Below are 25,273 nucleotides of genomic sequence, written 5' to 3'. Positions count from 1 at the left end.
TGCAGCGTTCACATTTCAGCACTTTTTTTTTTTTCGGTTGACTCACTTAAAAAAAAGAAAAAAGAAGAAGAAAACTCAGCAATTCACTCCAATTCACTACTCTGGCGCCATCTTGTGGCATATTGGCTTCAAAGAAATGTGTTTAATTCACTGTACGAGTTTCTCGTTTGCAGCCATCTTGTGGCATCTGTAGGCAATTATAAACCTATTTACCCTAACCCGTAAGAGTTCATGACCTGGTATCTCTATCAGCTACAACTGAGCAGAACATTTAACGGATCAAATTGAAATTCATTCAAATCGGTTTCCCTCCTTTTTGTACTGTCTGCATTGGGGACTCGCTTTACGACGTGTACGTAAACCGCGACGCAGTATAACTAATCGATGGCAGGACTAATTATAGTTAATGATTGCGTGGAAAACACTTCAGACACAAATATAAACCACTAAAATGAGTGACGTAACCTTGAAATGTTGGACGTCGAGGACCGTGTTCCGGATCCATTTACAGACGATTATTTGTCGCCCTCTAGTGGTTTGAAACCGCCGTTCCTCAGTTTGGAGTTTAAGTGAAATTTGTTAAAAAATATTTCATACAATCCCAACTCGTCATTGAAAATAATTTGTGCTGATTCCGTAATCAAAACAAACAGGCACAATTGACGTACTGTAATTAAGACATTTATTCCATATACTGACACGAGTCATATAAATGAATTCAAATGCTTCTTCGGACAGGCGTTGCGTTTGCGATATTCTGTATATGGCAGGCTAATAGCTGCAGAACAGTGCAGTATTTACAAATATGGATTTACTGTTACCTGTTAAGACGTGTACTGTATACAAGAGTTGGACTACAATCCCCACCTGGAGTCAAACCGAATCCCGCTCGTGTGTTTCCCAAAAGGCCCCAAGCGACTCTCAGCAACGTTTACAACTCATTTGCTAATTCAACACTTCAACTGTGCAATATAGAAACACTTTTTTTTTTTTTTTTCCATATGAAGAGATGACTAAAGTAATATACACAGAATCCTAATCTTTTATATTCCTTCCTGGTTTGGTCTGCTCGTTGAAATAATTTGAAATACAGTGATAGTGCAGAAAAAAAAAACCCAATCAAAACCCTCAATTCCCCTTCAAACAGTTCAAATGTTTTCCGAGCAAGAAATGAAATCAAAAAAGCATCCGTGGTCAGCTGAGCGTCGCAAGTTTGCAGCTCTGCGCTAAACTACGTCGCCGATTGTGATGTGGTGAGTTTTCGATGCGCTCGTCGTGTGATGCCAAAGCAGGTGGGAAAGGAGGACAAAGGTCAAAATGGAGGAATAGCTCGCTTGCGGTGAAGTCACTTGGACACGAGCCAGATGATGACGCCAAGAACGACCAGCCCGATGGAGCAGACCAGCGCCAGGATGCACATCTTCTTGCGGGACTTTTGCTGGCAGGAGGAAAGCAAAAATGTTGTTGCTGTATTGCAGCAGAATACAAGAACTCGCATCGTCCACCACTAAAATACGCTACGAGACAAGTGGACGGTACATCCCCCCGAAAGAGAAACTTACTTGGTAGTAGGCGGCTCTCTGTAGCTGCTCGGCTCCTCGCTCCACATGAACTTCCGCGTTCTCCACATTTGCCTCGATGCTGTCTGCAAAACAACACATGCGCACGTATATGAAAAATAAAAAGACTGGGGGCAGGCGATTCCATTCTTTCATCATAATCGTAATCACTGATCCAAACTGTTGGTGCGGCATGACATGAAAAATGTGCGATTTTATTTGATTACAAATTCATTCATACTTTTTTCTATTTTATTTTTTTTTTATGTGAAATTTAGGATGAAGAAAATCTTCTTCTTCTTCTTCTTCTCACCAATCATCTCTCCTTGATCATGGATCATCACAGCGAGGTCCTTAAAAATCTGGTTGACGTCCATAATGTCCGACTGCAACAAACAAGATGGAAAGAAAGAAAAGTGACGTCTCAGTGAGAAGGTAAGCGAATCTGAATTTTGCTGACCTCCAGTTGCCTGATGTTGGTTTCTCTCTCCTTAATAAGTTCCAAGTCTTCCTCCGTGATGGCCGCCTCCTCCGTCTGAGCGCTCATTTGACCCCAGTCATCCTGACTGTTGGCCACAAAACACTCAACACTTGTGGATTGATTTAACTTTAGCTTGAACTTGGCAGAACTTGATGGTGACCTTTTCACCTCCTACTCGCTAAAGTGGCCACAACTTAACGCACGGAACCACACTGCCCCTCAGTGGCCAAATCGGACAAACAAGGGCAAGGCAGTATAAAATAAATGTTCTCAAATCGATTTGAGAACATTTAAAATCGATTCTGAATTGTTCGAAATGAGAATCCAACACCGATAAACTAAGTGCCGAGGTCGATAACCGATAAGTAAGCCGATAATTGTTTAAAAAAAAAAATTACTTGAATACAAATATACTTTGGAGTACTACTATAAGTCGAACATGTACAAATACATTGAAATACTGTTTAGCATGAAGCTGAATTTGATTGATATTGATATATTTATTATATATGTGTATGAAATCAAATTGGTTGATAGTTGCCGATAATTTGTGTCAAATTTCTTTATTATCTGGTTTATCTGTTTAACATCAAATAGGTCGATAATTGCCGATATTATCGTGCATCGCTAGTTCCTACCAAATAAAACTATTGTCAATTTTGGCAGTAATGTTCTTTTCATACCATTTGATTTGAAACAATGCTGACTTTAAAGGCAAACTTGACTCATTGCGCCATTTTCAGGAGGAAAAAGTGAATATTTTGTCTCGAATTAACGCGGTAACTTCATTATTTTCCCTTTAAAAAGTCATTTTTCTACTTGCCGTCACCTGATGATGACATCACCTGTGCTGAGGAAGTAGGTAACGACCAATCATGACATGTTCATGGTTGAATGGTAATGTTTGGATGGACTTGATTATCAATGGAAAGTATTGAGTACAGGAAAAAAACAAAAAATAATCATTACTCAGTTTGCTGACCAACCCCAGAAAACAGGTGAGCCATGATTGGTCGCTCCTCAGCAAAGGTGATGTCATCCAGAATTTTCTTCACAATCAATAAAGTACTTACTTGCACCAATATTGGCAAATGTCAGAAGTGTAAAAATGTGACTGTGGTGCATTCACTTACTTATCAAACGATACGAGCTTTTCATCTCGCAAACCGTCTTCAGTCTGAAAAAGCAAAAAAAAATGCTGACTGGCGACATGACAGTGTTTGAAATTCAAACGTTTCGATCATGTCGATTGACATCATTTGCATAAAAGTGTCACGCGAGTTTTGTTTTGTTTTTTTGGGCGGAGTTGCGTGTCAAATGAAACATAGAACAAAGACAATTCTGAAAGTGGAAGTCAACCTTCACCGTTTCTTGACAATATGATGTCATATGAGACCTCATATGCTACTTTCAACTATGCGAGCTTAGCGATGAGCGTGCACGATTTGTCGAACGTACGGAGAGTCGAGATCCGGCTCTGGCTCGGGCCACCGACTCCTTCTCCTTCTCGGCCGCGCGCCGCTGCACCGCTTGGAAGTTGTTGAGAGCGGCGGAGAAATCGTTCATCAGCCGTTCCCGCTGAATCTTCTGCTGCCTCTGGAAAAAGATGGCCGCCGTCGCCGTAAGAAGGGAAATCGTGTGGAGACGACAAGCGCGCTGCATGCTAACGATGAACGATAGACCGATATGGTTTTCTCGAGGGAACGATATGATATTAATAGACATATAAACACCTACAATCTCTTATAACACTTAATATTGACAATTTGTTTTTGTTTTTTAAATGGATCTATTATTGGCCGATGCCAAAATACATCAAAATGCTGAATATCAGTGCCGATAATCGGCCCATCTCTAATGAGGATGTAACATTTCTAATGTGTCATATTGATGTCATTGATCATTGTGACATGGACGCTAAGGATTTTTGAAATGACATTTCTGGACGTCAATGTAATGTAATTATCGTTCTGTACTGACTTGTTCTGATGGTGAAATCGGCAAAGGAAGTGATCCCAACTCCTTCAGGTGCTTGTTGGTTTCTTTTGCAAGCTGGTTCGTGTAATGTTGGATCTGCTGCCTGCGCAAACACAAAAAAGTTGGCGGTCGATCACAGACAACATAAGGATTTGTTGTTTTTGTTACACAAAGAATGGTACAAGTGTCCGTGTTATGGAATGTTCGTTTTTGGCGGGTGGTTATTGAAAGTCGAAGTGCCACGGAAATGAAAGGAAATATATTTGGTGAAAAATATCTCAAGAAAATGGATGGATAAAAGCGTGAAATATGATTGTGACTTTCTGCTTGTTTACGCGACTCCAATCAATTGAAAGAATGAAGGTGACAATTTGTGTGTTGTTGCTCGTCCATACAGCCGATCCTGAAGTTGACTGTTGTCTTGTCTGGTCCCCAGCTGGCTCACCATATTCTTGATTTGAGCGGCTGTCGGAGGAAAGAGAGAAAGAAAATGTGAATGAAATGTGACTAACTGCAGTGTGAAAGTGGCTCATGTAATCGCACATTACACACCGGTCAGCTAATCCGCCTCTTTTCACCGTCATATGTGTGGCGTACTGACGGAACACGTCGCGTTCGAGTCCACCTGGGAATTTCGAACTCTCTTAATCGGGCACGCCGCAACAACAACCCCGCGAGCACACAATTCCAACATGGCGACGTCCCGCTTCTGCGACCTGCCTGAAAGCAAATCTCGGCCGCAGCGCCTCCGATGAGACGATTGAAGGCAGCAGCGTGCACGTGGCTTAAGAGGCGCCATGTGACCGTCGCGTCACATGGCGCCGTCTCCGCTCATTGGGAGGAAACAAAGGCCCTCTTGTCTCTATTTTAACTCTTGACGTGAACTCACAAGTTACAACATGAGACACGCAATCTCATTAAGAAAACAGCTTGATCGAAAATGCTGCCAACGATAGCACGCTCAGTTTGGATTGGCTCCAACGGAGGCCTTCGTGGTCAGTGCACATTCCGCTGTATAGTCCAAGTGACACAATTATATATATATATTTTTTTTTTTTGCTCTTGAGTGGGAGGGACTATTGAGATGTGTGTGATGGTGACGTCGATCTGAATGATTTGGATGTCATTGTTTAGTTCTGTGATATGTGCCACTCCTAATGCACAAATGTAAATAAACATTCAAATAATGAATGACGACATTAAATAGGAACTGGGCGGATGGACCCGCAGTGGATGTAAATCATGCTGACAATTGTTACACCTCACTGATGACAATAACATGAATTGTCAATCACTAGTTCTCTATGGGGGATTGTTAACTTGAAAACGCAATAGCAGCACTTACTGTTTTGTGTGATCTTCTGGATGTTGGAGGTGCAAGTTTGGATGAGGGTGGTGAAGTCCCGAGGGACCGGACGATAACTGTCTCCTTGACTGGACGACATGTTGTCTCTCCTCCAAAAACCGTTTGGCTTGAAATTCTGGCTGCACACAAATGGAAAATGTGTGTCAAATACTGTACACGTGCATTCAGTTTTCCGGTTCCGGAATAATTGGGATTCTATAACTGAATTGGACTTGGAATGAGGTCAGCTAACACCGATTAACCGACGCTAGCTGAGCAGTTAGCCAGCTAAAGCCTCACTGAAAACGTCCAATCAATAGATGCGTTCACCCACAGTGAGAATATAATGTGAATCATTTATCCAACCGCCGACGGCCAGATATCATATTCGCATATTGCCGTGCAAGGCAAACTTGCGTCGACGAAACTAAGCTCTGCTCAGCTGTTAGCATTCGAGCTAACGTCAAGATGAAATACCAGAAAATCATTCGAGGATTTAATTGATATTTAATGTCGCCTTCAAATCGGCTATGGTTTTATCCATCAATACCGGTTTAGAAACAATGATTATTGCATGCAGAATGATGTATATTAGGGTTAAATACTTGCTTATTTGGCCGTGCAAGAACACATAAGCGCAAGGTTTTCCTCCTGCCGTCAAAAAAATAAATACAAATCCTGCCCTTCCTGGTCGTCACATGACATCGTACGTCACGTGTGGTGGGTGGAGCTTGTTACTCCCAATCACGGAAGAGATGACTTTATTCGCTTCAGTTATACTTTAATGTATCTTTTATTTATTCTTTTTTTTGGGGGGGGGTGGGCACACATCTAATTCCATATCAAAACGAGTTTCTGAAACATAAATATATCGAAGGAAAAACTCTTAATCTCAGTTTCGTGTTATAAAAAAAATAAAAATAGTGTGTACGGAAATAGGATGCACACTGATTTTTTAAAATAATAATAATAATAATAATGGTGTACATGACTGGTATATAGCTTGTTCAAACATAAAGGCAGAAAACAGCATAATAGACGCATTAGATGAAACTAAACATGAAGAAGGTAGTCTACCCTCAGATTAAACCGTTTGCACTATACTTTTATTGAAACAAGCATAATGGGTCAAAACTGTTTTATGTGCGTTTCTACATTGCAACTGCAATTTCATTTGTCAACCACTAGATGACAGCAAGGCAAGAAAGTGTAAAGTCACCAAAATGCAGAAGAAAGTTGGAGTCAATTGGGGGATAAAAACCAAACAAAATTTTTAAAATAAATTTCAATATATCTTTAGAACAAGTTCGTCCTTACTTTAAAGAAAAACTAGAATTAGAAATAGACAAAAATAAAGTTTGTAATGAAATCGATGTGTTAAAACATTTGAATAAATAAACTATATGGTGTCCATAAATTCTGGCCATATGTTAAAAAAAATAGAAAGCACTGCACTTCTTAAAACAAACAAAATGGATTCAATTGTAATGTTGATAAATAATATTTCCAACATTCATCCTCCATCATTTTCACTGCATAATTTGATGGGCTTTGCAAAATTCAGGTGCAGTCGTTATTTTTTTTGCAATCTAAATCAAAGGTGCCCTGTGTCAAAAGGCTCATTGACGGCCGACTCGGGTGCAGCGTCCAGCTCAGGCCACAACTGCTCCATCATCAGTCGGCTAACAGAGCGAGTGTCCGCTTGAAACGAATTTCAATCATGCCTCCCGGGCTGCGTGAGCCGCCGCCCTCCTGGCCTGCCATTGGTCCAGACGAGACCAGCCTGCCATCAGCCGGTGAAAGGCGCCGCATCATTGTCCGTTCGGCGGCAACAATGAGGCGGAATAACTCATGAGTCGGAGCCGGGCTGAGGTGTCATCCTCTCGAAATTCTCACACTGGCTTTGGACATGACCAGCAGCCTTCAGCGGGCCGAGAATTCAAAAGAATAGAAATGCTTTAGTCAGAGCAACATCCTTTTTTAGCTTACGAACCAAAGAATACATAGAGTAGGCAGAAGAGGACACATTTTCATTTGGAATACCTTTTTTTCCCCATTAGTTTGATTTTGAAGAGTTTTGAGAAACACAAGCAGAAGAAAACCAAAATGAAACCAAGAAGATTGCTCACTGGCCTGACAGCTTTGTTGTGTTTGTGTAAGTACAGTTCACATTTTAACCTGCTTCAACTTTGAAGAAGGTTTCTATTCATGGCTAATACTGAGCTGAAATTGTTTTCATTTGCTTGTATGTCATACTGGAGCGTTTTTGTTCCTTTTTTGTCTTGCTGTCCTCACATGCTAACACAGATAGTGGCAAGAAACACTGACAGGTCTATGGATTTCATTTGCATTTTATTTTGAGTGGGGTTAAGTGGCAAAATCCGAGACAAAGTGAAATTTCTAGACAAAATTGCGTGGGAATGCTGAAAGCTGAATGCTAAAGTGGAAGATAAATTAAGATAAAATTACAAAGTTTTAATTGAAGTTGAAAGGTAAATGAATAAAAAGTTGACATTTGAACGGTGTAAATCGGAAGTATTTTGTGGGAGTTGTTTCTCGGCAAAAAAAAAAGTAAGGAGGATAAAAATCCGAATAACACATGTGGGATGCTTTCAGCATTCCCACAAAAAAAAAAAAAAAAAAAAAAGGCAGTAAAGGCTAGCTAGCGTAAATAAAGTTTAAATGTTTAATTGAAGCATAACTTTCCATGTATTTATCTCTAAGCTCTCCAAAAATGAGAAATATGCTGAGGTTATCTTGATTACCTTGATTTTATCTTGAAACCTCCCCAAAAATTTGCATCAGTGGTCTGGAGGGTTGCTGTGCAGACGGTGTGGGAGGTTGTGTCTTTAACTCAGACCACAATGAAGGGTTCAAGTCAATAACCTTTGACCTGTGCAGGAGGGGGGGTAGTGTTGTGGCTCGTCCTGGCCAGCGGCAGGGCCTGTGTGATGGGGGGTCGCCTCGCCATGGACACAATAGGCTGCCCTTTTTCTTCTGTCTTCTCTGACCTGACTGTCACAACCTCATCTCCATAAGACGACCGCCAATCTGTGCTCAGATTGAGACCTCATGAAACATACGAGTGCCGAGGTCATCTGCCTATTGCTGTCCTCACACATGGTCCACGCTAGAGTAAGCTAGCAGAAACACCCCTTCAATTTCATCCACAGCAGGGACACAATGTCACGACGTGAAACCCGAAATCCCAACATCTCTATCTGATCTCAACACTTACTGTATGAGGCCTTCTCTCGCACGGCTTGAACTGTGATACCATTGAGTTTTTTTAGTCATCACTAGTTGTGGGAATGCTGAGGCATTGTGATTGTGATTTTTAGTCTCCACACTTTTTTTTAACTCCCACATAATACTTCCAATTTACATTGTTCAAATATTCACACCTACAGTATTTGCACAATTTAACTTGTAATATCAGCCTTTAAACTTGGCAGACAGACAAACATTCAACTTTTTCTAAGTATCACTTTCCACGCCCACTTCCATACATGTAAACTCATCATCATCATTAGCAGGTGTCTGATTCTGCTCGGTGGCGCAGTTGGTGAAGCGCATTGTGCAGTAACCAGGAGGTCATCGTTTCATAATTTATCTCTCAATTGACTTGACCACATGCATTCAAATCTTAGCATTCAGCTTTCGGCATTCCCACGCAATTTTTTTACTCCAACGGTTAGAACGTTCCACCAATAACGTTAATCCGACTGCTAACTAATGCTGGCTAACTTACTAGCTCAGATAGCAGGGAGCCATAGTAGCCACTTTTTGACATCCTGTAAATGTGTGTGAATTTGTTTTTCCTCAAAAATATGAGACAATTTGACATGAAATAGTTTCAGATCTCAAATGTTCAACATCATCTGATGACAAAAAGCAGGGCTAAAATGAAGTTTGAAGATTTTGCTGACTAAAAGCAGACAAATAAAATGATTGTTTTTTTGGACTAAAATAAAGACTAAAATGCGAGATTTATAGTTGACCAAAAAATGGACTAAATAAAAACGGGATGAGGTTGACCATCTTAAAAACTAACAAGTGTGATTGAAACTGGACTAAAACTGAGACTAAATTTAAAAATGGCTGATGAAATTCACACGACTGTGAGCTGACATTTAACTGATCAAAACTGAGATTGTTCCTTATTGATCCTCATTGACGATGGGATGGTTTACTGCATGTTTTGGGTCAGGGATTTATTGAAAATGCAGTTTTGTGTGGACCAGCAAGTAAGACCTTCGGGTTAGGTCACCAAAACAGATCAGAGCATGAACAAAGCAGGTAAAGTCCAACTGGGTATCAGTTTCAGGATGTTAATAGTATTTTTTTGTAGTGTTAAATGACTTTTCCAGACATTGAACTTGGCCGGCATTTAAATACTTGTCGAAAAGATCCGTGACAGACCCCCCTTCAGCAGTTACAAACGTTTTAAGCATGTTTGCACAACACAGCGGCAACAAGAGTTGAACTCCCTGCAAGTGAATCAAAAGAGACGCCCTGAGGTGACGGATTTCATGCCGATTCATCCATCCAGAGTTCTTAAAGGAAGACGTCATGGATTGTAAGACAAACATTGAGCACCTGATTTGGAATGAATGTTGACTTGTTTGCAAAATTGTCCAGAGATTTGGCAATTGTCAGTCCATCAAGAATGATCTCATTGTCAGGTCTCAACTCAGTTTGTTTGTTCTGTTTGCAAGTGGTGGACCGACGTGTGAAGTTCACAGGCAGCAGTCGACCAAACAATAGCAGAAAGGGCTCAGCGAGTACTTTTTGGGCTGGACACATCCGACCTCCCCCATTCTATACATCCGTCCTCCTCGCTTCTGACTCTCATGACCCCGGAGGGGCTCCAGGTTACAGACGCAGGGTGCTAGTATGGGGGTTGCTGGACTACCCCCTCCTTTAATAAAATCTCATTAGGAATCCTTCCTCGATCATGAAAACGGTCCAATATTCTTGATTTGAAGCTGCAGTTGGGAAAGAAAACAAAGCAACAATCAATGCTCATGCACAAAGGCACAAATCGATTTGTTGTCTTCTTTACAATCAATGCAAGATGATAGCCCAGTAAATCCCCCATTAATGGAAAAATATCCATTGCCGAGCACATTTTGTTGCCAGGCAAATGACTAATTAACATTTTTTTGAATAATTTGCATTTTTTTGCCAAACAAGTCACATTACAATTTATTTTTGACTCCAATGGACGATTAGCATTGGATAACATTGAAGAGTACGTTTTTGTTGTTGTTTTTTGAGAGAATCGTTGCATATCCTATCCTCGTTGATATAAGCATCACTCCTAAACCCTGCACCAAATATTGTCGGCCCTTTCAACCTCCCAGTTTGCGGCGCCATGTGCTCGGTAAGCCACAAAATGCAACGCATGTCGCCCCTTGGGAGCCCTGAATTTCATTAGCGGCGCAGGGGGATGGCAAGATCAGCTGGGTGGGGTGGGGGGTGTTTGGGAACAGCTGACCGCGAGACCCGCAAACCTGCTACATCTGCTCCATGGGAGATTTCTCATTAGAGGGGGGGGGGCAGATGCTCGTGTCGTGATGTGACACATTCGTCAAAGTGATGACGCAGATCTCAAGAAGGATGGCCAGGTGGATGTTGGACCTATGGGAGAGCAATCCAATCCAAAATATCGACATTTTTTGGTCATTTTTGCTCATATTTGAGTCAACAAAAACAGCACAACACAATCTATTACATTTTTTAAACAAAATTATAGAATATTTCTGCGATTGGCTGACAACCTGTTCAGGGTGTGCCCCGCCTACTGCCCAGAGCCAGCTGAGATAGGCTCCAGCACCCCCCGAGACCCTTGTGAGGAATAAGCAGTCAAAAAAATGGATGGATGGATATAGAATATTTAATAACTTAGGAAAAGTGTACCATGATAAGTTTAAAAAAAATTTTTTTTGACATTATTCTCATTATTCTCTGTGGTGTCCCATCACATTTTTTAAAACAGACCCCAGTTACTCATACAAGGCTAAATGCGGGTGGCGGCCATTTTGCTCCTTGCTGTCGAGTGAACATGACATCACAGCTGCTCAAGGCTCAGGTAACAACCAATCATGGCTCAGCTTGTGAGCATCACATGACCAAAGTCAGAAAACAGGTGAGCCGTGATTGGTCATTACCTGAGTCTTTGAGCAACTGTGATGTCATTTTGAGTTGACAAAAAGTGACAAAATGGCCGCCCCTTGAGATAAATAAAAACAGGTGGATTTAGCTGCTTATTTCATATTACATATTACTTATCTTATTTCAATGCGGTGTTGAGAGCAGTGAAGGCCAATTTTGTAAATAATATTTTTTCACTTGACTTCCTCTTTGAATCACGTGCATGACCATATATGGCTAGAAACAAAATTGACAACATTTAACTTATAGATCACGGTATCAGTCAGTATTAGTCGAGTTTTGTTTGAATATCAGAAAACGATCTGGTCATCATTACGATTCGTGTTTGTTGTTTACCAGTTTATAACGTGGTACGCTTGCACTGAAGAATGTTTCTTTGTTTCCACATCAATCGAGAGTAATCGTCATACTTTCTCTGATGATCAAACATCAGAAACTGTCATTTTGTGGTGGTTGGCGACCTCTTGAGTCTCAAAACCTGAAAGAGAAAAAAATGAAAAGAGTTGCACCAAGTTCACCTTCTTAACTACCAGACGACTGCAAACAATCTCGAGTCGAGTTCATCGACAAGCTGCTTTGTCTCGATTGCGCCAACGAAAGATCCCAGGCGTGAGTCGTGACCTTGAATCGGGCATTGTGCGGGTTCAAGAGCAGACTGCGATTGTCCCAAACTGGCAGCTGGGAAGGCGACGGCGGCCATTCTGAGGCCCTGCTGGCGTTTTTTGCATACGAGGTCGTTAACGACGGAAAAAACTTGCTGTCGCCAAGGTCACGGAGGAGATGTGGTGGCATGGGAAAGTCACCTCGGAGATGGATCTGAAAGGATGGAGAGAGGTGGGCGGGGCGGAGGGGATGCATAAGAAGGGGCAGATGGCGCCCTTTGGGTGCGCACTCGCTGACAAACTTTTACAGAGGTGAACTGGGGGTTGGGTGCAAATAAGCGCAGTCACAACACCATTGTCGCAGAAGGCCCTTTGTTGGATAGACCTTCTCCTAAACTTGACCCCCGCGACCCTTGCCAGTGTTCTCCTCCTCGCTTGCCCTCTCCGCATGGATGGCTCAGCGCCATTCGGCCTCTTTTGTCGAAAAATGGAGAAATGCGGCAAATCATCGATCAAACACGTGCCCAGTGCGCTTCTTTCTCTTTTCTCTACAATCATTAATATCCCGCACTTTGAAGTTTGTTTGCTTTTCCCCCCTTGTGAATGTCACATTTGTGCGGCTCACTGACGGAGAGCTCCTCTCGATTTGATTTCAAATCTCACTCGTTCGTCAAAGTGGAATTGGGCAAAAACGTTGGCGTTAGCAAACTACAGCTAGCTAGCACAAGTTGGACATTGAAATTGTCACTCCTTAATTGGCATGATGGAGCCTATTGCAAGGGGATATGTGTGAGGCCAGGTTAGTTTAGCTCACAGACGAGAAAAACTCAAAGTAAAATCCAAAAAAATAATTCATTGACGAAATAAAATAAAAACAAACTGATTACTAACTAACTATAATTATAGTGAAAATGAAAAAAAAAATACTCAAAAAAGTTTTCAGGTCAACTAAACCTATGCATTTTTTTAAATATCTAAAACTAATAAAAACTAACAGAACTGCCCTGAAAACTCATTAGATAAAAAAAAACAACTCAAAACAAAATAAAATGTAACTAAAATGAAAATTGCAAAACTATAATAACACTGGCGTGAGGATTATTATTATTTTTTTTTAAGTTGTGGATAGATTTTATTCATTATTCCATTTCACAATATATGCAACAACAACATATTGCGCAACTCGTCGCTGCTGACTGACTGTTTATCTAACAAACATTTATGCATAAAATACCTCTCGGGACAAATGATGAATCAGCATTTGTCCAAAATCGATAAACATGAACAAACTTTTCTGACAACCAACACTGAAAGTTCACTAAAGACATTAATCATTCACTCCCAAAAACGTATTTATACTTTTTTTTTTTTTTTTTTTTTTAGGTTTTTGTATGCTAGAGTTTTTGTATGAAGGTTTTGATGCGGTTTCTGACCTGAAGCGGTCGCTTAAAGCGATGGTACTTATTACAATAAAAAACAAAAAAACAAAAAAAACAAACGGCCAGCAGGTGGCAGCAAGTATAAGAGATCAACCAGGTCCATGTTGCAACAAGCTCTTTTTCCCAGTATTTTCAACAGGTTTGTGAATAATGATGAAACTTAGCTAATTCTAATGCTAATTGCTCCAAAACATAAAAAAAAATACTGTGCTTTGTCTTTGTGTTTCGCAGGTGCGTGCTTGTCGTCAGAGCTGTCGTTTGTGCAGCAGCCCAGCGACGTGATTGCAGTGCGGGATCGCCCGCTCATGTTGGACTGCAGCGTGCGGGGCGAGCAGCCCGTCCAAATTAGCTGGCGGAAAAACGGGCTGCCTGTGCCCGCCAACGCGCGACTTCAGCTGCTGGCCAACGGCACCCTGTTGATCCGCAGCTTCCAGAAACGCAAAGAAGGCAGCGACGCCGACACGGGAGAGTACGACTGCGCCGCTCGCAATCGATACGGCATGCTGGTCAGCCGCAAGGCCAAAGTCCTCTTGGCGTGTAAGTGGGCATAGGAATAAGCTAACGAGGGCCCCACCATATTTGGCAACTTCAAAACTACGGCGATATAGATGCCTCACTATATGTACTGTTTTTTGTCATAAAAAAAAAAATAAAAATCAGAAAAACAGGGAAAAAATTGACCCGATCCAACTTTTTTAAATAACTCAAAAAGTTGTGTCAGAAATTTGGATTTGTTGGGTCAAAAATAGCCCAAATTGGGTCAAGAGTGGTCCGACCTAACGTTCTCAATTATTCAACCCAAAAAGTTGAGTGAAATTGAATTATTAACCCACAAAGTAACCCCGATATTTGTGGGTTATTCATGAAACCCAACTTTTTGGATTCATTGAATAACACAGTTGAATATGGTCAATTACGAAAGCATATTGCATTCACTTGGGGGGAAAAAACAAAACAAAATTGTTTTTCTCACTACCGTTAATTTTTTGGGGGAGCTTTGTTTTTTTTAAGTATTTTTTTTCCCTGTTTTTCCTGTCATAAAAAAAGAACAAAAAACAAAAATGCGAATCCGATATAGCCTGTGGCTTTTTGATATTCATACGCTTTGATGAAGCAGGTGCTCCATTTATCTTTGTCAAAACATGATTTGGTCTAATTAAATGATTGATAGCAAACACTTCAGCATCATACCTGGCTACCGAAACACCCGACTGGTCCTTTAAAGAGCTGCAAAGAAAGCAATCATGCTAACTTTTGAATTTGGCTAACACTCATTAATTACTGTTTGCACGATGTGTAAGATGTTTAACACAAAGTATTTAAGCGTGTCATCCCAACCCCCAATGATCCCCACTTGAGTCACACCAATAAAAACGCGAACGGGGTCATCGAGCAGAGTTAAAGTCATGTCAATGCAAATGCGTCTCCATGGCGATCCTCTCGAATTTATCATTTCGATTATGGCCATCGAGTCATAGAAATCCTCTATGGGAGTCTACAAATTCGAAACACAATTTTGGCAATTCTCGAGCTGAACGAGCAATGAACGAGGAACAGTCGTCACCTGCATCGCGATTTGAAGACGACTCAAAAGAAGGTGAATCAATTTCCCAGGTATGTTGACGTGTGTCTTCCGTTTCCAGCACTTCCGAAATTCCACACCCACCCGATGTCCATGGCAGTTGATGAGGGCGGGGTCGCCCGCTTCCAGTGTCAGATCAATGGAATACCCGAGGCCAACATTACCTGGGAGAAAGACAGAGCGCCCCTCAGCACCAGCGACAGCAGGTAAATCGACGAAAGAAACCCTCAATGAGGATGAATGTGAAATGATGGCGATTGCAGCGATGTGGTTTGGCTTGCAAGTGGCCCAAACGGCACCCTGACGTCGCACTCTGTTCACATCCAGGTACACGCTTCTGCCAATGGGGATCCTGCAGGTGACAGGTGTGCGACAGGCCGACGTTGGCGTGTTCCGCTGCGTCGCCACCAACATCGCAAACACTCGCTACAGTCACGAGGCCGTTCTCAACGTCACCGGTAGGTGGCAGATTCAGCAGATTGACATTCATCCAAACCATAAGTTGGAATCGAATATTTTGCAACACTTTTTGCCCACCAAATCTGAAGAACGCGCATGTGTATTCATTTCATCTTATGAGGACGTCTTCGATTTTTGTCGATCAACTGCAGAAGCTCGCAAGTCATTTATTGTTTGACATTACATATGAAAAGAACACATCGATCGTTTCTGGTTCCTATACAGTAAATAAACGTTATTTTACAATGCACATCCTATTCAACTCAACAAAATAAAAGCAGTCAGCGTTCTGCAACTGTAGCACAATTTAGCAGCAATAAAATATCTAATGCACATATTTGTGGGGACTGTGTTATATATTACAGTTTTAAAAATGTGCATAATTTCACACGTTAAAAATTATGAAAAGAAAAAAGCACGATATATATATAAAGAGAGAGAGAGCGCCCTTGAATGGTTCTTGCTAATGTAAAAATGGATATTAATGTCACTGATTTTTAGGTGGAGCTTCGCGAACCTACAAGGAGCCGTTCATCCTGTCAGGACCCCAAAATTTAACCATCACTGTCCATCAGACGGCCATTTTAGAGTGCATCGCCACGGGGAACCCAAAGCCAATCGTTTCCTGGAGCAGACTCGGTACGGAACGCTGAAATCGAGCAGGGACTTGCTGTCCATGTTCCAAACCTTGTTTTTTCGTTCTTTTTTTCCCCACTCCATCAGACGGCCGCTCCATCGGAGTGGAAGGCATCCAGGTTGTTGGGACGGGGAACCTGATGATCTCAGATGTTTCCCTGCAGCATTCTGGCGTGTACGTGTGCGCCGCCAACCGCCCGGGCACCAGAATGAGGCGGACCGCGCTCGGCAGACTTGTGGTGCAAGGTCAGAACAATTTGAGCATTGGGTGTCGTTTTGGGCTTTTGCCAAATGGCGCGACTTTTTCAAATCGTTTTGTTTCAAGAAAGTGCTGGAAATACACAAATTCTGACAATGGATTCTCTTGGAGGTCGTATCTGTTTTTTCAAGCACGTGCATAATGCAGTCTTGGCAATGCGGTCCAGAAAATGGATGGATGGGAAAAGTCGAAACGTAAAATATGTTTTAAGATGTTAAACTTGAAGATATATTATACATTTTTCATAGAATCGTATGCAAAACTAAGTAAGCTGACGCGTCTTCTTCACCTGAAGACTTGCGTCCATTTCCCCGCCGCTCTTATGAGGTGCTCCCCCTAGTGGCCTGCCAAGTCATTGCTCAATAAGTCATGGACAATGGAGACAAAGTATCGACGAGTTTTCATGATATCGATATATCGTCACACTCCTATTTGAAAACGTGTTACTTTTGTTAATAAACTAAAAGTCACACAATAATAATATTACACTAAAAATCAAATTGCCAATTGTTGTTTGCATCTGCGGCGTGTGCGCGTGCACGCGTGTGCGCACTTGCCCATGTTCATCATTTGCAGCACGAACGAGTGAAAGGGAAGGAGAGGGTCAATAGCAAAGCTCCGCCCTTTTTTCCTCACCTTTGCCCCCGACTCTGAGCATGAAGCCCCCAATACTAGACCCCCCCGCCGTCGTCCTCTTCTCGTGATTTGCAGGGCCTCGGGTGTAGAATAGGGAGAATTGCGTTCATCTCTAATATATTCATTCATGTATTGATCTCGTTTCTTTTTTTGGTTTATAGACATTAAGCAATGCTGAACATCTGTTTACCAACTTCCTGACTGTGTAAACTGAGTTTAGAACTTAACTTGTGTAACCCAAAAGTGCTAGAAGTGGAATTGCGAAATATTTCATGAAATGCACTTGAACTCATTTGGATATTTTGAAAAGGTTGTCAAGGTTGACCACAGCAGATGTTGTGTGAGATGTATGTAAGCGTCTCCCACCATCCAAAATCAAGTTGAGCGGGATGTTAGCCAACAATTTTCAGTGTCGGCACAAGTCCTGCCGTCAGCCCATCTGCGTGTCCACGGTCACGGTCGGGGACAAAGAGGACAAGAAAAGCTCGAGACAAAGCAGCGGATGACGAGATTGTCAATATTGATCGGGAGGAAAAAAAGAAAAAAAAAGGGGGGGGGGGGGGTGATCTGTGACCTTTGACCTTTAACCCCGACAGGAGGACTGGGGGCATAAAAGTGTGAAAACGGCTGAGCGGAGGGAGGAGGTGCCCGGGATGGACGTTGAAATGAAAAGAGGAAAGGGGGTGTGGTCTCTTAGTTCATAATGGAGGGTTGGAAGATGGATCGCATCCCACAAGGGGGAGCAGGGTGCTTAGGGTGACCCGGGGTGTCACCATGTTAGGGGGAGACACAAAAGACGGCCAGCCAATTTAGACAATAGTGTTTAGAAAAAAATAAAAAAAAATAAAAACCTTCGTAACCCCCTCCACTCTGCTTTTGTCCACAAAGTCCACTCCAAAAAGATATGCAGATCTTTTATTATGCAGATGTCACAAAGGCCTTCAGTTCTCATAAATTAGATCAACATCAGCAACTTTCCCACAGAAGGCACTGAGGATAAAATGCATACGCACAAAACTGTCGCAAAATATGTAAAACACTCAAAATAGAATAAAATAACAATAAAATACAACAATATCTAGTTAGATAAAGAGATAAATAGATCGTTATGTAAATAGATAAGAAACAGCTATTTAGCTAGCTGCTATATAGCTAGCTGGCTAGTGATAGACAGAAAATAAAAATAAAAACAAGTGTTTTCAAAATGATGGATGATCACGGTTGATTTAAACTATTTACAGTATTTCAATATGTACCTCATATATTTATTTAAAAAAAAAAAATCTACAATCAATACTAACACTAATAAAATAAACTAAAATGATGCGTTTTTCGAAAAAAATGAAAAGTAATAAATCCATCCTAAAAACGGATAAAAACGGACTAATTTTTAAAACAAATGCCAAAATGTAATCCATCATTTTTTTTTAATTGTTGCAGGTCCAAATATCTTTTCCATTTGATATAGTTATTGAATTTCACACTCCTACAATCAAGCATATTTTAAACACACAAAATGCTTTTTTTTTATTGCTCTTTAATGTCATTATTATTATTTAGTCAAGTGCATGTAAATTATTGTTTTTACTTTGTTTTTTTTTTATTACTATATATATATATAAAATGCACTTTGCACGACAATGTAAAATGCTTTTGAATGCAAACAAAGGAAAAGGGGACAAGATTTATGAGCTGCGGTAAAACTCAAGGTCACCAGAATCACTGATCAATACGCAGTATGGATCGAGCGATGTGCGATGTGTCAGCTGAGGACGCCTGACAATTTCCAATGTGACGCTGGGACAGCTGAACAGACGAAGAGGTGGACGGCTCTTAACCCTTTTGATGCATTTTTATTTGTGTCCGTACATCACAAATTCATTCATGCATGACCACATTACTCTTTTTAAGGGTCTGAGAAATGCGAAAAAGCGAAAAAGAAAAGGTCCAAATCCCTGTCTGCTGCGCTGAATGTCTATTGAACGCTTGTTGACACATCTCCATCAAGAAATTTGGGGTGGGGTCGTGGGGGTCACGCTGGATGGAACATCAGCGGATCAATGAGATGCTGAGCTGGGGCTCATAAAGGCTTTAAAGGGGGGCCGTGCCGTCTATTGTGATGTGGGAAAGAGATTTTTCTTTTTTTTCCTATTGTAGATTATTTCACGATAAATGAAATTGTTTTCGTCTTTCATTTTATTCTGAAATTATACATGAAATCCGAATTTAAACCCCATTTGATCCACCGCAGCACCTCCAGAGTTCCTCCAGTGGCCGCAGTCTGTTTCCAAGCCAGCAGGGGGCAGTGCGGTGTTCACTTGCGTGGCACAGGGCGTCCCCTCACCTCACCTCATCTGGCTGAAGAACGGCAAAGTTTTAATGCCTGGCCACAACGTCAAGTTGACCAATAACAACAGGTGGGGGACACCAACGACACTGCCTGGTCATGTGTGCGTTTGCTACAAATGTCCACGAGCTTGACACCACATGGTGGCAGCACTGAGGCTTTCATGCGTCATGCTAATACCGTCGCATCGAAATGTTTGTCTTTAAATAATTGAATATATCCAGGATAGTTTTGTAGCTTTACTGGCACTCATTTGGTGTCCTTGACATTCATTTGTCTTTATATTTGGCCGGCAAAGACTGCATGTAATTTAAAATGGAATTTGAAAGCTATCAAACTGAACTAGCGAGGCCAGTCGAAGAAATTCATGCGTACCTTGAGGAGGGAATGTGGCAGGGCACTTCCAGTATCACGATGTTATTCTCGCCACGTTTTCAGCCATCTCGCCCGTGTGTCACCTTTGCAGCACTCTGGCCCTGACTCGCATCGGCTCCGAGGACGAGGCCATCTACCAGTGCATCGCCGAGAACAGCGCCGGCACCAACCAGGCCAGCGCCCGGCTGGCCGTGGCCCAGGCCAAAGACCTGCCCGCCGCTCCCGAGGGCCTGACGGCCGGCGTGCTGTCCGCCGCCGCTCTGCAGATCTCGTGGAGACAACCGCCCGCTGAAGTCACCGAGGGCATCATCGGCTACGTGCTGCATATCCGCAAAATCGGAGGTACGTTTTGTGGCGCCAACAGAATGACGCGGCGATATCCGAGCAACTAAAATGCTGCCATGTGTGTGTGGCTTTAGAGCCCGATTCTTTGGAGCTGCAAGAAGCCATCAGCAAAGGCGCCTTTCAGCATGACGTGAACAACCTGGAAGCAGCCACCACCTACTCCCTTTATCTGAAGGCCTATTCACCACTTGGAGCGAGTCAGCAGTCCCGCACTGTGCTGGCAACAACACTAGGTGGCGGTAAGGACACTTGAGTACTCGGATTCACACATTTGGACTCTCATACCTTTAACTCATTCACTGCCATTGTTTAAACATGGTAAAAATCAATGAAGCAATTATAAATTGTTGATATAATGTACAGCAGGGCTTTCCAAACTTTTTCCTCTGAGGGCCACATACAGAAAAATAGAAAGCTGCAAGGGCCAATTTGATTTCTTTTTTTTTTAGTTATTTATTAACACATTCATTTGCCAAACCAGCAAAAAATGCATCATTTGACGTCTTTTTCCGTCAATGGCAGTGAATGAGTTAAACACATTTCTTTTCATCATTTGAATGTATTTATTCACTTCAACACACACACACAGTGCCGACCCCGCCGACCTTCTTCACCAAGGTGGTGAACTCCAGCGCTTTCCAGGTGATGTGGGAGCTCCCGAGCAAGGCAGGCAAAGCTGAGGGTTTCAGGCTGTCCTACCGCAGGGTCCCCAATGCGGATTTTCAGGGACCCATCCAGCTGCCCTGTCACATCAATGCCCACACCGTCTCAAATTTGGGTATGTGTGGAACACAATGCCAGACACACACAAAAAAAAAAAAAATCTCCAAATGCTACTTTAATTATTACACTGTTTAAAAAAACAAAACAAAAAAGTGTAATACAAAAGAAATGTACTTTTTATTTTTTTATGTATTTTCAAAATGTCTGCTCATGACTTTTAGCCTGACGGAAATAAAGTTGCACCAAGCATTCAATTGATCCCTTGTTGATTTTCACAGCCCAAGTTGTTGACCTAAAATATGTGGCACATCAGTTCGCCCTCTCAACTGTTATGGCAGGCCTGGAAATGAGGCTGGAGATTATGACAGAAGTGAATGATGGGAAGATGGAGGCAATTTATGATATGGCATGAAAGTCATTTCCAGTCCGGAATCAATATTGTTCCATGATCGAATGTTGTCAAATGCTCTGGAGAGTCATTTGAGTGTCTGTGGTTCAATATGTTGCAGTGGATGATGTGACGCTTTCAGCTTTTCATTTAGTTGCTCCTTTCAATTGGTTAACGTTGATGATAAAACAACAACCGCATTTTAGCGCAAACTCACTTCCTGTCTCTCTTTTCTTTTTTTTTCTTTTTTTTAGAAGCGGGTGCCGTTTACGAAGTCAACCTGGTGGCCTACAACGGAAATGGGGAGAGTGAATGTTCCAAGAGATTGGTGTCATTGGCAGATGAAGGGACAAGTGACCACAACACTGGTGAGTCGCATGAAAAATAATATGACGTTTTTTTAAATATATATTCAGTCGATGAAAGCAGGTCAATGCATCAAATAAATTGATGCATGAAATACTGGAATGGAGAAAATCGTCAATACAGTCTAAGCATTAATATATCCCTTCAAACAAACGCAAACTTCTAGAAATTGCGTCCTAATTAGCATATAAGAGGATGGACATGGATTAAACTCAAAAGGAAGAAAAAACGAAATTGAGTTAGCAAATAAACATATAAAAAACTAAAATATTTTTTGTGAAAACACGCTATTAATCCACTCTAAGAATATCAACCTGAAACTTGAAAATTGCATCTTAATGAGAATATAACCGGAATGCTGAGAAAAAACAATCATGACCAAATTCTAATAATAAATATAAATATAAATATTTATTTATTATTTATAAATATAAAAATATTTTTATTATTATTATCAATTCATCTCTGGTGTAATAACCTTATTTACTGATTGATTGATTGAATTATGTTTTATTTTATTATCTGTTCTTATTGCTGCTGGAAATGCAAATTTCCCAGAGGGATCAATAAAGTCAAGTCTAAGTCGAAGCATTAATATTAACATTATAATCATACATAAACTTCTAGAAATTGGATCTTAATTGGAATATAAGAGGATGGACATAGAATAAATTAAAAATAGAAAAATGCTGTCAGAAGAAAATTGGGTAAAATCTAGAGCTGTCCAACATTTTTTATTTTTTTAAATTAGATTCATCACATCTTAGAATCTTGATTAATCATGATTAATCGCTCAATTATCAACATGAATTAGTTTATCTTTCATCTCCAATTAATACTTTGTCATTTATCTTTCCGTTTACCTCATAAACATTGAGCTTAGCATGCAGCATTCCCACGTCGTTTTTTTCCCCAGAAATTGCACTTTGTCTGCAAAGAAATGGGGAGAGTGCCGATGCTCCCACTTTTCACGTTCCTTTTAAGCTCTGAATTGTAATGATGATGAAATGCGACCTGCAGGCGAGAAGACGCCGTGTCAGTGCAGGGACGGGGAAGCCTCCCTGGGCAGCATTGTTATCGGCATCCACATCGGCACGGCCTGCATCATCTTCTGCGTCATCTTCCTCATGTTTGGATATCGCCGCAGGTGACGGCGCCGTCGGGATTCACGTTTTCACAACTGCGCTGTGCACAAGCAGGCCCATCTGGATTCACTCCTTCAAACGTCTTTGCAGTTTGTTTTGCGGCAAAGGGACTCAGGACAGTTGGTCGGTACCAAGTGACAGCACAGGACACAAGGAGGCAACAAACCGTCCCAGGATGGAGCCAGCGTCTCAGGTAGGTTCAAAATGGAATCATAACTAGAGCTGCAAGCGGATCGAAAGGTAAGTTAGGGAGTTGAAGGAGTTCCCACTGAGTTGCGAGCGTTGCCAAACGTTGCGAAAGTTGCGTTTGGACAGCGTTCGGAATAGCTCGGAATATGTCGCATTTGGTTATTCGTCGTTGTCGCCATTATCGCAATGACATAGAGATGTAACGATATTACACGATATTAAAACTGCCGTTGTCATGTCACGATATTAAAAGCAGCACACCTGTCAGTTTGATTTCCATTTGTGCAGTTCTAGCACCCTCTGGTGGCTATTTTTTTAGTGTAGTTCAATTTTCACAAGGCATGTTTTGGCCGTTATACGTTTCAAATCCATCCAAATAGTCAGATGAAGGCGATGGCATCTGACTCCTTGGAAAAAAAAAAAAAGGTCGACTAAATGTCAAAACGCTGTCATATTGGAATTTTGGTGTTTTTGACTTATTTCCTGGACGATATTGCGCTATAAAAATGGCCGTGGCGTCGCCAAGTATTGACATCATTTAGTTAACAGTTTTGGTGGCATTATGAATGAAACGCGTGACTGGTTGTCACCGAAATGTATGCATACATGTGCTAATTATTATAGCCTAAAAATAAATATAGAGAACTAACATCACAGCATTATTATTATTATTATTATTCACGTTGTGATGACTCTCAGCCGCTATAGACACGAAACGTTACGTCACTTTATGGAAAAAAAACAAACAAACTGGTTGTCACCAAAATTTATGAGTACATGCGCAGATGTGATAATCATGGAAATATTAGAACGGAACTCGCAACATTTTTGAAAATATTCGAAAGAGTTCATTATTATTATTATTGTTATTGTTTATTATTATTTTTCCCCCTTTCTTTCTCCAAGGAAGAATATGAAAAATCTGACTAAATGATATGTAAATGATGGCAATATACTTGACGACACCATCGTCATTTTTATGGCATAAAATGCTGAAGCATTCCCACAATAATGCTACATTCAATAAAAACAACGGAGGACGTTGGTATCGATCGATATGCGACTTGTTCTAAAAGTGCTCCAACATTTTGCCATTATTTGACATGAGCAGCAGAAAGCAAAAAAAAAATAAATAAAAAATGGAAAGTGCATTGAAGTGATTCCAGCTGCGGCCAATCTTGGAGAACTCTCGTGCTGAACGAACGTGTTGCACATGCTGCACTTCCATCTAATTCCTTGTCCGGCTTCTCTTATCTCCTTCCTGTCAGCAGCAGCAGCAGCAGCAGCAGCAGCAGCAAGCGCGTTGTGCGGCACAATGCCAAGTCGTCATTGAGCAACACTCGGCGGGTCTTCCTGGCACTGGCACAGGCTAGCGCTGGTCAAACGCCCCAAAAACGCCCTTCAATTCTCTCCAGTTATTTGCAATACACAAAATCTGCTGCTACTACTTGAGCTTACAAATGTTGAACCCCTCCTGACTATGTCCCGACCTGAAAGTCAAACCAAAGCGTATTTGCCTTGATTGCCTGTTTACATGTTGGGGAAAAAACAAAACAAAAACAAAAAACGCCTTTAAGGAGCATCGTCACAGCAGATTTGGTTGCGTCGCATTTCTGTCACGTCAGCTTGCTCGCGGGAGACTCTTCCGTAACCAAAATGTTTTCTAGTTCTCAGATCTCACCCGGCGTGCTGACGTGTGAACGTATAACACAAAACTTAAGCCAAATATCGACGACACCTGATCTTGTTGTGACGCAACTCGTCACATTGCCTTCCGCAATAATAAGGGAAGAAACATACACAGCGGCCTTTTGCCAAAGCCTTACCGAGGTGAGAGTGACGTCATCAGCGATGACGACCTTGCGCTCGACCAGAAGCCATTTTTTTAGAAACAAAAAATAATAAATAAACCCTTCAAAGTTGAAAAGCTACCTCAGAAGGCCTGAGCCATAATTGAGATCAACATTAACTGGTTAATGTTGTCTGTGCCAACCTACCTCACCTCCCCAAAAAATAAAAAATAAAAAATAAAATCCCTTCAAGAGGAAGTCAATCCAAAAAAAAAAAAATTGACAATAATATGTTCTATGCAGCCCCACCAGTCTAAATATGGAATTCTGGTTAATCTTGCGTTAGTGGAATATGACTTAAAGGGATACTTGAGCCATTTTCAGCAGTCAAAAGTTCATATTTTGTCTATAATTAATGTGATAACGTCATTATTTTTCATGTACAATTGGTAC

The 25,273-nt window shown here is 41.4% G+C and overlaps 2 protein-coding genes and 1 long non-coding RNA gene across 7 annotated transcripts; 1 reads left to right on the top strand and 2 right to left on the bottom strand.

Moving 5' to 3' along the window:
- Nucleotides 1-665: 665 nt before the first annotated feature.
- On the bottom strand, nucleotides 666-6,104 carry stx12 (syntaxin 12). 3 transcript variants are annotated; one of them, XM_077507144.1, is made up of 10 exons: nucleotides 5,972-6,104; nucleotides 5,363-5,498; nucleotides 4,413-4,482; nucleotides 4,021-4,120; nucleotides 3,499-3,636; nucleotides 3,174-3,217; nucleotides 2,020-2,125; nucleotides 1,873-1,945; nucleotides 1,563-1,645; nucleotides 666-1,438 (listed from the first exon to the last, which is right to left on the bottom strand). In XM_077507144.1, exons 2-10 carry the CDS (start codon nucleotides 5,460-5,462, stop codon nucleotides 1,346-1,348), a joined length of 807 nt encoding a protein of 268 aa, XP_077363270.1. In that variant the 5' UTR covers nucleotides 5,463-5,498; nucleotides 5,972-6,104; the 3' UTR covers nucleotides 666-1,345. The 3 variants fall into 3 exon arrangements, with proteins under 3 accessions (XP_077363270.1, XP_077363269.1, XP_077363271.1); XM_077507143.1 differs by having other exon boundaries at nucleotides 5,363-5,502; nucleotides 5,968-6,084; XM_077507145.1 differs by having other exon boundaries at nucleotides 5,968-5,986.
- LOC144007462 (immunoglobulin superfamily DCC subclass member 3) lies at nucleotides 1,850-25,273 on the top strand. Of its 3 annotated transcripts, none has more exons than XM_077507142.1 (14): nucleotides 1,850-1,994; nucleotides 13,812-14,117; nucleotides 15,224-15,368; nucleotides 15,490-15,620; nucleotides 16,123-16,260; nucleotides 16,345-16,503; nucleotides 19,404-19,569; nucleotides 19,966-20,216; nucleotides 20,294-20,458; nucleotides 20,809-20,997; nucleotides 21,585-21,698; nucleotides 22,717-22,843; nucleotides 22,932-23,034; nucleotides 24,299-25,273. In XM_077507142.1, the coding sequence occupies exons 2-14, from the start codon at nucleotides 13,886-13,888 to the stop codon at nucleotides 24,401-24,403; spliced, it is 2,025 nt and encodes a 674-aa protein (XP_077363268.1). In that variant the 5' UTR covers nucleotides 1,850-1,994; nucleotides 13,812-13,885; the 3' UTR covers nucleotides 24,404-25,273. The 3 variants fall into 3 exon arrangements, with proteins under 3 accessions (XP_077363268.1, XP_077363267.1, XP_077363266.1); XM_077507141.1 differs by lacking the exon at nucleotides 1,850-1,994 and adding an exon at nucleotides 7,208-7,517 and having other exon boundaries at nucleotides 24,302-25,273; XM_077507140.1 differs by lacking the exon at nucleotides 1,850-1,994 and adding an exon at nucleotides 7,208-7,517.
- Nucleotides 18,054-20,441, bottom strand: LOC144007465 (uncharacterized). Its single transcript, XR_013280183.1, has 2 exons — nucleotides 19,875-20,441; nucleotides 18,054-19,510 (listed from the first exon to the last, which is right to left on the bottom strand). It is a non-coding gene; the product is annotated as an uncharacterized LOC144007465 (long non-coding RNA).

This window comes from Festucalex cinctus, chromosome 19, assembly GCF_051991245.1.
Source record: "Festucalex cinctus isolate MCC-2025b chromosome 19, RoL_Fcin_1.0, whole genome shotgun sequence".
Lineage (NCBI taxonomy): Eukaryota > Metazoa > Chordata > Actinopteri > Syngnathiformes > Syngnathidae > Festucalex > Festucalex cinctus.
Note: the sequence above shows the minus strand (reverse complement) of the source record. Positions and strands in the feature narration are given on the sequence as shown.